The sequence below is a fragment of the Phoenix dactylifera genome, chromosome 15, assembly GCF_009389715.1.
Source record: "Phoenix dactylifera cultivar Barhee BC4 chromosome 15, palm_55x_up_171113_PBpolish2nd_filt_p, whole genome shotgun sequence".
NCBI classification, from domain to species: domain Eukaryota; kingdom Viridiplantae; phylum Streptophyta; class Magnoliopsida; order Arecales; family Arecaceae; genus Phoenix; species Phoenix dactylifera.
The window spans coordinates 1,880,442-1,891,985 of record NC_052406.1 but is presented as its reverse complement, the minus strand read 5'-3'; the positions used below and the strand labels follow the sequence as shown (position 1 = coordinate 1,891,985).

At 38.9% G+C, this 11,544-nt stretch overlaps 1 protein-coding gene across 2 annotated transcripts; it reads right to left on the bottom strand.

The window, feature by feature from the left end:
- Window positions 1-2,468: 2,468 nt before the first annotated feature.
- On the bottom strand, window positions 2,469-9,392 carry LOC103707400 (eukaryotic translation initiation factor 5A-2). 2 transcript variants are annotated; one of them, XM_008791869.4, is made up of 6 exons: window positions 9,237-9,392; window positions 8,928-9,076; window positions 6,198-6,320; window positions 6,060-6,116; window positions 5,853-5,979; window positions 2,469-2,851 (listed from the first exon to the last, which is right to left on the bottom strand). In XM_008791869.4, the coding sequence occupies exons 2-6, from the start codon at window positions 9,048-9,050 to the stop codon at window positions 2,847-2,849; spliced, it is 435 nt and encodes a 144-aa protein (XP_008790091.2). In that variant the 5' UTR covers window positions 9,051-9,076; window positions 9,237-9,392; the 3' UTR covers window positions 2,469-2,846. The 2 variants fall into 2 exon arrangements, with proteins under 2 accessions (XP_008790091.2, XP_008790089.1); XM_008791867.4 differs by having other exon boundaries at window positions 5,905-5,979; window positions 9,237-9,391.
- Between the last annotated feature and the right edge of the window lie 2,152 nt (window positions 9,393-11,544).

Sequence of the window (11,544 nt, the reverse complement as noted above, 5' to 3'; positions counted from 1 at the left end):
GAAAGAGAGATTTTCTGCTTTTGGTTGGAGAAATATGGAGATACATTGAATATACATCTAATTTTGCAGGATCTTAAAGGCAAAATGCAATTGCAGGGATAACTTTTCCCTATCCTATTAAGTATTTTGATGGTATACAATTATACGCTCTCTCTCTCTCCCCCCCTCTCCTACTTATATCTTGTGAAGGTATAACTGTATAAGGCTATTATGTGGGCAAAAAAAGAATGCTGCCGGCATAATAATGAAATGTGGCTCTTATTCCATGGTTATACCGGATAGTTTTTGAGGCACAACGTGCTTCCAACGATGCATAAGGTAATCCAAATTATCCTAGAGTCTCAAATCTAAATGCCGGTATGTTATTAGCCCCCATCTTGAGTTCATGTGCCTTATGGAGAACCACCATGTATTGTGTGAACAAATCCTGTTAAGCACGTTGTTTAGGGACTGTCTGGATGCCAAATTCTTCATCCCAATGTATCCACCGGCCCAGTGGAGGTCTCGAGAAGCAAATAACAATCACCGAGAATTTTGAAGGATTGGTGAAGCTTCACGCCCATTGTATCATCTTACAAGGACAAGATATCGAAAACTGGCATCCAATTTTTTTAGGAGTGAAGTCATATAATATCTTGGAATTAGGCATTCCAACGTCCAAATAGGGTCTTATTATTATTATTATTATTATTATTTCAATATTATCTTGCGTGTTCCAGACCATTTCGGGAAGAGTAGGGTCTCCTTCCGGTTACGGCCACCATGTAATTTAGGAACAATCATGATTGATAGAAGGAATCTCTTGGGTTCAACAGAAATCTTGGAAATCCTGATTAAAAGAACAATATCCAAATGATCTTCCCTCCTCATGTTCACTAAGCAAAGAAAGTAAACCAAAATTTTGCCAGAAAAATCCAAGCAACATAATAATAGACTTTGACTAGACTGTGAAAATGATACCTCCACAATTTCTCGGAGTCACATTGCTATAAACTAAATGAAAATACCTTGCATCTACTCCGCATTTCTCGGAGTCACATTGCTATAAGCTAAATGAAAATACCGTGCATCTACTCCACTAAAATATGAGAGTGGATCGGATAATATTCATATGAATTTATTTTTGTATATGAATCTATCTGGATAAAAATTTAAGTATTCGACTGATACCTGCATCCATATTCATATCTATATTTGTCAAAGAAAAATAAATATAAATATAAATAGACAACTATCTTATCTATATCTGAATATCCAATTATATTTGTAATTCTATTTAATTTTTATATAACTCATTAACCTTTAAAAGAGATATATAACAATATAACAATATTACATGCTATTTATTTGATTTACCATTGAGTTATTAAAGCTAGTAAACTACACAACTTAAGCCAAACTCGAATTGCAATGAGATAGGCGCCAAACTCGAATTGCAATGAGAAAATCTTCCTACTTAGTGATAAGCATCTCTTGTGATTTACCAGCTTGCTAAATTATGAGCAAAAAAAAAAGATGTACTTATCTTTCTGTAAAGAGTGCATCGAGTATTTACAAAAAGAAGAAAGACAGCTAGCTAGCCAAGCCATAGATAAGATGTATCTTAGGATTTTTACAAAAAAAAAAAAAAAGCATATCAAAGTCCTATAAGAAATTCAACAAACTAGGGATACTAAAGATGATAACACTCATTATATATCAGTAAAATTAAAAGGGATACATTTAAATGTTCAAAACTTAACTCAATATGCAGATGTAAATTGTAAGAAAGCAGCTCTTCGACTGCAAAGTATACGTGGCCACATTCTGATGAGAGCAAATCTGAAACCCAGAGGCATAGAAAGCTCGTTGTCATGGCAACATTTGATCAAAAGATACACGTGCAGACGCCTCCCAAAGCTCGTCCATTTTCTTAACACTGAAACTTACATTTTGACCTAAAACAGATAACTCTCACTCAATGGAGAAATTTCACATGGGAATTCATATTGAATTCCAGTCAGATCAAACCTCACCATCAGAAAATATAAAAAAATTCTGATCCCAGAAGCCTAACGATATTCGCAACAATTCATTTCTTTTAGCCATCAATCGAAGCCAGATATCAGTTTCTGCAAAGCTTTAAGCGTTAATGTCATAACAGAAGGTCCGTCTGCACAATTCATACCAAATCTCCCCGCCCCCCGACCCCCCCAACCCAACCAACAACAACAAAAAAAAAAACGACTATAGGTCTTTCAAATGCTAATTTCAAGATCCATGAGACTTCTGAATTCTAAATTCACAATGACAGGACATAGTAAGAGAAATAGCATCCAATTATTCACCCAGCCCAGTACAATGATGGTAGGAGGATGGCAAAATCGAATGCCTTAGTAGTAAACGTAATCATTGATAGAGAGAAGAATAATCATGCAAATGGTATAAGACTTGAGACAATCAGCAAAAGCACCAACCACAAAACCGTCTATGCAGCAATTGCTAGCACTGAAATTTAAAACAGCAAGATGCAAATTCAACAACATCACAGTAATAGGGAATAACATAGGAATGTATAAACAAGTTCTTAAAAGCTAGTTGGGAAACTATCCCAACAATCACTGCCCTTGGCTCCTGTGCCAAAAGTTCAAGATGGATGAAAATCTTATAGTATCTACCTATATATCTTCTTAAAGTCTCAAATGACTCCACTGTGCCCTTACAGAATCTGTAGCTTGAAAAATAACAATAGCCAACAGATGCCGAAGAGCTACTTCGGGCCAATATCCTTTAATGCACAAATCTGCTCCTCACCCATTGCAGACATTACGGACACCACCAGATCCTTCCCTTCCGCAAATCCATCCTTAATCTGCATTCCATAAATAAGTAAAGGTTACAAAATTCAAATTGGAGCCACCACAGCAATAGAATCCAAAAATACAGATGCCAGATTGTTTTATAACCAAATAAAGAAGCCACCCTCAATGCCAAAAAAACAGTTAGAAGGGTAGAACACAAAAGAAACAGCTTCTAAAGAAACATTGTTAATGACTTGTTTCTCCTAGCGAAGACCACAAAGAGACTAGATTTAGCGTGCCAGACATCCGGCAACATACCCTGATTATAGAGGGCTTTAATGTGGAAGCATGGGCTGTGCTTTTAGAGAGCAGGGTGGCCTCAGTATGGGCACATGGTGCCTCTGGTTGCGTGAGAAAAAGAAATAGAAGGCTTTGAGAGGAAGATAGAGGGCCATGGTTGGGGAAATGTGGTGAACGGGAGAGGAGAAATTGCAGCGTGGTGGGTTGATAGGCTGGGCCAATGTGATGCACAGAGGATGGGAGGATTGGATGTATCAAGAAAATGACTATAAGCATCAGGAGAAGCAGAGCTCTTCCTTCTTTTTCTGTGTTTTTTTTTTTTTGTGGGGGTGGGGGGGGGGGGGGGGGGGGGGGGGGGGGGGGGCTGAGTAATGATTTCATTGCAATTTTCAAATTAATTGCAGAATTATAATGGCTAACTAAAAGGGCAAAAATCGATGGAAACCTGGTGATCAAATTATTTAAAGTCATTTAACTTGTTTTGTGAAAAGGTTGCTTTTACATGATCAAGTTAGAAACACCAATTTATTCAACTATGTTCTCCACCATAGACATGCATGCCTCTCAACAGAGAAACCTGGTGAACCTAAACTTCTGCTACAACTAACACATATGCCACAAGTCAAAAAGGAAGCAAGTAAAATAAGCTTCCACCTGGATAATGTGCTATATTGGTAACTTGTGTGCAAGCTAATCATACAATTGATTTGATAACTCACTTTAACCAACATCACAGATTAGATACAGTGTAATGTAGAAGACCTTATGATGATGGCTTGTGCATGATAATGAGCAATTACATCCTAGTGGAACTGACTACGAATTAGTATCAGCCCATATTACAAAGTTCATAAGCATCAAGTTCCAATGACTCTTATCTCTGGTGCTAGTGAATGTTTATGGCTCATGTCAATAATTCAAGATCTTTTCTTCATTTATATGGATTTCATGATTCTGATTTTCATTCTGATAATACAATCCCAGAGATCCCATGAGTGGAAATACTGTAGCTTTCATCATAAACATCATTATCATGAAAACTGAGCATAATGAGGACCTAGTAAGATTGGACGAATCGTCATCTTCACTTCTATATAATATTACTTTTTTGCAGGATTTTTCAAAGAAAAATATTAACAAAATGGTCGGCAACACATCCCTTGAATCTAGTCAAAAAATCTCCATTTAAACCACCCTACCGATCATGTACTTTTATCATTGTCAAATGAAAAGAGAAAAATATGCATCAGAGTATGATACCTTGCAAGTTTATAAAAAGTTCTTGGTAATTTCAAGAAAATTATTTAGATTAGATGCAATTCCATGAACTCCTAGAATGGTTAAATTATTTATTTTATTCAATTTCAAAACTTAGAAAATAAAAATGAATGCAGACAAATCTAAGAAGGAAAAAAAAAACATTAAGGGGGTGTTTGGGTACTCCAAGATACTAGAGTCTTCGAAGATTTCTCTAGTATTTCAAGATCTGGAGTCAAAATTTACCATGTACAATTTGGATAGCAGGTTTTAGGTGATGAAATAATAGGTTAATACCCAAATACCCAAGTAAAAAAATAATCTACTTTGAGCTCTGGAAAACTACCCCGAACTCATCGCGATTGCTTGAGCTCACTCCTCCCCTCTTTTCCCTCTCCGTAGTCATAAGACCATCCTCCAATTCAGTCACCTTATCCAATCGAGTCTAGTACATAGAAATACTTATCCACCTATAACACTTCTAGCAATGTGAAATTATCTACCTAAAGTAATAATCTTTCTAAATGTACAAACCATGAGACACTGATTTGGGGCTGGAGCTAAATCAATTCATTAAAAAGTTCATAATAACCCAATACCTCTTATGTATCTTAATCCAATCAAAATTATTTCTGCATTATTAAAACCCAACTAAACGTTTTCATGGTTCTGACCAAGATCAATTGCCACATGTGTAAGCCTTGCTTAGATCATTGTGCAGATCTGTCTCGTTTTAGAGGAAAATAGTCAAATTTGGAACTTCTGGAAGATCCCTGAAGAATTTGCCTAGCATCCACTAAAATGTTAGCACCTAGCACAGCAAGGTGCAGAAAAATTGAAGAAACCTTTAATTTACTAACAAGTAGAATAACTTTTGTCCTTCTAAAATATTTGTTTTTAGGAAAGTATGATTAATTAGAACGTTCTCAAACAAATTTCAGATGTGATTAATGCACTACTAACAATTCAATTTGCAAGCATATGTGGATGTAAACTTCTGTAGTGATCCATATAGTCCAGGAGAGTGACTATCGAAATTAGTTGAGTATCATTTAAACAAGGGGGGAGAGGGAGGGAGGGAGAGAGAGAGAGAGAGATCTATTATTCCTCCACAACCATAATAAATACTGCAATTTCCTCTAGTTGAACCCAGTTATCAAAGTAAAATGAAGATGTACGATTCAAATTCTACAATCTCATGCAGGCAATGGTACCTCTTGACAGGTACAACTGTAATGGTAATGCAAAAAAAAGGCCTCCCAAGAAAAAAAAAACTGAAAACATCCTCATTTTGATGCACAAAAGACCAATCTATCATTATATATTTCCTGAACTGCCAAAAAAAAAAAAAAAAAAAATCTAAGCCAACAGGGAAAATGCACAAAGAATGCATCACTAGCAAGTCCCCTCTAGCAATTAACCTAATATATTCCAATGTACTTATACGAGATAGCAATTAAAGATAATCAGTATAAAACGCTGAAAAGAGTTGATTATTGTGACTTAGAAACTCACTCAATAACACTTTCTGTGCGAAACAAGCATCAACATGTGTCCGAAAACTAACCTGCGTAAGAAGGGACTCATCAGTTGGGAGCCTCAAATCATCCTTGGTGTTACCATTGTCAGTAAGTAGACTCACCTACCACACGAAATAAAAAATTAAACAAAAATATATATTGGATTATCAAGACTTTGCATGGTGAAAGAACCACAACATACAAATCCATCCTCAGAGATATCAATGAGCTGATAGTCAGTACGATTAACATCAGGAACCTACAAATAGAAGTGAAATCAATATGAAACCCTTAAAAAACAACAAAAAAAAGTCTGTAGTAGTTAAATGGATTTGCTTACGTCACAGTTGTGAGACGATGGCACAATATCCTCAAGCTTCTTTCCATTGAAGATGTCTATGGCAACAAAGTGACATTTGGCATGACCATGCTTCCCAGTCTTAGAGGTTGAAACCTCCACAACCTATTGCAGCAATCACAAAGCAATTCAATCCACAAGACAGCTAGAAAGAAAGGGGAAAATGTTTTAGATAAGGAAAAAAAAGAAATAACAAAAACCAAATTCAACCTTCCTTCCATATCACATTCACCAACATAGAAATCCAGCAGAAATTTTTTGAACAGAAATCAATATTCCACCGTATGACCACAGAAACATCCAAACAGAACAAAAATTGTGCTTGAAGTGAAAAAAGACAAAGCAATCAAAAAGCAAGACGTAAGGATAGAGAGGCATATGATTTTTAAAGTTCAGTACTCACTATATGGATAACCAAGATTGATATACAGGAGAATGGTTATCCAGCTTACCTATCATTAACCAATATGTAGATGCATACACTGTCATTCATGCAAATAAAAATTGCTAACATCTCCCAAAGCATTATAATATTACTATGAGCAAAGATTTTCTTTCACTGAAAAGGTTGATTAAAATTCCACAAGTTCAATAATGTTCAAACAATAAAAAAAAGATAAGCACTAATGGAAGGCAAAATGGATCGTCCTACCTTAGCGTGGGACCATCCAATTTCAGCCAAATAGACCTCAGCACCGAGCAAGCCAAATCTCGGTCCCGCTAAACGCCAGTCTGACCCCAGACCTTCCTAAAGGTCGAGTGATTTCGACCAGATCTCTCCACTGTCATGAGCTTGCAGGATCGACCAAGAGCCGAAGAGGCCTCGTCGACCGCAAGTATCTACAACGACGCCCATCGAAATGGGCTCGGGGCGCCCTGCAGGATCAACCAAAAACTGAAGAGGCCCCATCGACTGCAGGTACTTACAACGACGCCCCTCAAGCCGGATTGGGAGCGCCCTGCAGGATCGACCAAGAGCCGAAGAGGCCCCGTCGACTGCAGGTATCTACAACGACGCCTCTTGAGCCAGACTCGGGGCGCCCTACAGGATTGACTGGAAGCCGAAGAGGCCCCATCGACCGTAGGTACCTACAACGATACCTCTCGAGCCGGGCTCGGGGCGCCCAACAAGATCGACCAAGAGCCGAAGAGGCCCATTGACCACAGGTATCTACAATGACGCCCCAGCCCAAGCTTGGGGCGCCCTATCGAGCTGACTTCAGATAGAGGGGGTTGGGCCGACATTAGAGTCCGCCGAGCCGACCTCGCTAAACATACTAATCGACCGCAGGTAACGACGCCCCGATCTGAGTAAGAGCGTCCTGCAGAGTCAACTAAGAACCGAGGAGGCTAGGCTGACCTCAGAATCCGCCAAGCCGACCTCACCAAACATGTCGCGGCCCCCAAATCGGCCCGATCTCAGTCCTCATCAAGCTGACTTCACCAAGGTTGCGGCCTCCAAGCAAGCCCGATCTCGCCTGCGGCCGCATCCACGTGTGCACCTATGCGCGCCCTTACGCCGGCATACGTGGCTGCACGTTACAACCTCCCCGCGCCATGCTTTGCTTGCTTGCTTGCCACTCTACGACATGACGACCAGGGGCCATACCTTACTGTCAAGGGCCATACCTTGTTGTTAAGAGCCATACCCTGTGAACGCCCACAACGCCATACGGTGCGCAGAAACAGCTCGAAACCTGTGCACCAAGCAAGTCGTGGCCACGCGCCACCTGGCCTTCGCCATTTCCTCTAATGATGAGGATGGGCCATACCTCTGCCACCTAGGCACCCCCGCAGGAACTATAAATAGCCCCATCAAGTAACACCTAAGAACTTTTAGCTGCTCCAACAAAGATCCACTCTAACTTAATCATCAGAGGGCTCACATCGGAATCCCACTGGTGAGACTTTGTGTAGATCCGCCGGTGCACAAGAAGTGACGTCCCTACTCCATCCCGACCGGCGTAGCTCCCCCGACTCCTCCGGCGTAGTCATCCTCGGGCCGAATTTGAACCACAACAAGCACAAAATGCAACAGCAGCAAATTCACACCCAAGAGAAAATCGTTGAAGGAAACCATAAAAGTGATGTTAAAGAAAATCAGAAAGTGAAGAAGACAAAACAATAGAAAGGAAGATGATTGAACCACCTAAAATCAATCTCAGAACTCAATTGGTCGGCTGAAATTAAATTTAAATATAAAAAAGTTCATTTCCAGTAGTATCGATAACAAATCCAAAATCTCCCAAATCAAAACGAAGACTCTTCTCGGAATTTGCAAAACATGCACTCGAGCTAGATCAAACTGTTGCTTACTTCCATACTAGATATTCCAGTGTTCTCCACAAATCTACAAAACATAACAAGTACATGATTCGGCATATCAACAGCATGGTCATCAATAAGTACAGCTAGATGTCGAAATAAAAGCGAAATCCGGAGAGGCTGCAACAAAATAAAGCCATTCTGATCCCAAAGTAGCGACGAATATCAGGAGAAAAACCTTGTCATAAAATGCAAATGAAGTCAAACCATCAATCCATATGGAGAAAAAGCAAGACAAACAAATCAAAAACACCGAAAGAAAACTTCATGGAAATTCCCATCACAATCCATCAAAAAGAATCAGAGCGTCACCAAACCTATTAAAATGACGAGTAAAACGAGCAAAGATCGCGAAAACGGAAGGGATCGGATCCAATCCGCACAAACCTTACAAGGCCTCCCCTTGATCACAAGATACCCGTTCTTACGTATCGTTCCAGCCTGCTGCGGAAAGGTCTTCGACGCTCCCGCATCAGCCTTCGACTCGAAGTGGTGCTCCTCGTCCGACATGCCTCCTGATATCAAAATCTACCGCGCTACAAAGATCCAATTCAAAAAACCGAGATCAGAACCAAGAAATCAAAAGTACTAAGGATCGATCGAAGAAAACCTAGCCCATATCACCAGATCTAGAAATTGAAGGAGGCGCGAAGTAGAGAAGAGAAAGGACAAGAATTAGGATTAGGTTTCGGTTACCTTCCCGCAGAGGGGTGAGAGAGAGCGAGAGAGGGGAGCAGAGAGAGAGAGAGAGAGAGAGAGAGACGGCAAGAGAACCGGCGAATGCTCGCGGGAACTGCCTTAAATATCTAGGCCTTAAACATGGAGGCGGCCCGGATTCTGCCGGGGCCTAGGGTTTCCATAAACTCGGCCTAAATCGCGTGTCGCGTCCGGGCCGCCTACAGCCGTCATATCGAGGAGACACGTGGACGGTTAGTTCTCGGGAGGCATCTCGTCGCGTTCGAAGTACGCATAGGAAGTCGGAACCTGCGCGAGCATTGCGACGGGACCACGACGTAACGCTGTTCAACGACGGACACCGGACAGCCTTTTTGGACCAATAGGTTAATCGGCGTGAATTTTACACGTGGCTGACACGCGTGCCTACGACGGGCCTCTACAATGCGAGGATAACTTTCTTCATCCGCAACCATGTATGTGATATCTCACACATTATACATGAAAAGTGTTTATCTAACACATCATAAATTACGTGGCCAAAACAACAAAACAAATAAGACCCATTTGATAGAGCTAATGCCAGTAGAATTTTCGAAAGTCGAGCTTTTTGAAGCAAAATTTTTTGAAATAGAGTTTTTATAAAAAGATATTTGATGTTTGGTAATTACATTTCTAAACTACCATAAAACTTTAAAATGTATTCTATAGACAAATTGAGAAAGTACTTTTGGTATGACAAAATAACCATAAAAAAATATTGCATAACATTATACAATAGAGCATAATAAAATATAATATATATTAATACATAAATATATGATATAGTATAATATTACTATAATATAATATATTATTATTATAATATAGTAATATAATATAATATTTATAGTATAATACAAATAAAAAAGTTATAAAATATTAGAATTATCATCATTATATATTTATATTTTATTAATATAATGTTTTTAAGAACTAATTTTTGTAATTATAATATTTTATCATGGGCCGTTTGGTCCAAAAAGAGAAAAAAATTATAAATTAAAATAGTTACCCGACGCATGCTAAAAGTGCTTTTTCTGAAAAAGCTCCATTTTGAAGTTTCTTCTAAGAAGTTGTTTAAACTTTCTAGTAAAGCTAAAATAGCTTTCTGATTTTTTTACCAAATATTTTTATTTTATCCAAAAATATTTTTGGAGGGTCAGAAAATACTTTCTGCCCCATCAAAAATTTTACCAAATGAGCATAACTAAAGTTTTAGATATTTCACACCACACACATCCGTCCTTTGAAGAGTAAGTAGCTCACTACGTATAGATTTCCCGGCTAACCAATTTGCCACCTTATTGCCCATTTTTTTTGTATGCGATAATCGATATGGTGACCGTCGGTGCTATTGAAATCAAAGCTAATATATCTCATCTTAGGGAGTCCGTTGATAACCTGCATGTAGAAGAATGAGAAATTCATACGATAGTAGTGTTGGAGTCCCCTTCAAAAGATGAGTCTGGCACCAACTCAAAATAGTTGAGAAGCAACTATTGCTACAAATGAACTATATGGCACAATGTTGTGATATTGTAGCGCCATTCATTTTAAGAAGTAATAGTTATTACAGTTATTTAGGGTTTCCTTGGTTGTTAGATTAGGTCAAATTTAGTGAGAACACTAAATCCAAACTTTGTACTAAACTCAGTTTTCAAATCCATTTTGGTCTCAAGCTAAATCTAGATTGATTTGAGTTCGTGTGAGGTTAGGTTGGGTTAGACTATGTTAATTAGTTTAAAAGTTTTAAGACAAAAGAAATATTTTTGATATTATTGCTGGATTAATATTTATTTAATTGGCATTTCAAATATTTATACATTGTGATGATACATTCATATGATTTTATAGCTTACCAGACTAAAACACAATTATAATATAATATATATATATATATATTCTATCCAAATCTATAGTCTACAAAACCTTAACCTAGTCCTATTCAATGAACGAGTCAGGCAGGTTGTTTTCTGGTTGAGCCGAACCCAAGTTGAGACCATGCTCTCATGCAATGTGGTTATTCAATGTCAGTCCACCACGTGCCACTGAAGCAGAATTCTCCTCCTTGGTCCACTCAAGACATCGCTGGCCAGAGCACAAGAGCGAGAGATCTCTCCATGGCCGGACAAGCTCTGCTCTTCTCTCAACAGGGCCTCTATGTCGCCGCCTCGCTCTCCTCCATCCGCTTCGGTATCAAATGCTTAGCGTCTTCGGTGCTCCTCCTCCGCCGGTGCCCGACGGCACCCTTTTCTTCATCTACAGTTCTCTTTCTCTACTCGTTGCC

What these genes read in the sequence shown, in the direction of transcription:
- LOC103707400 (XM_008791867.4), bottom strand. Translation starts at nt 9,050, where the DNA reads ATGTCGGACGAGGAGCACCACTTCGAGTCGAAGGCTGATGCGGGAGCG. An exon ending in TCAAGGGGAGGCCTTGTAAG is followed by an intron (nt 6,321 to 8,927) that starts GTTTGTGCGGAT and finishes TTGCTGCAATAG; the next exon opens with GTTGTGGAGGTTTCAACCTC. An exon ending in ATATCTCTGAGGATGGATTT is followed by an intron (nt 5,980 to 6,059) that starts GTATGTTGTGGT and finishes TTCGTGTGGTAG; the next exon opens with GTGAGTCTACTTACTGACAA.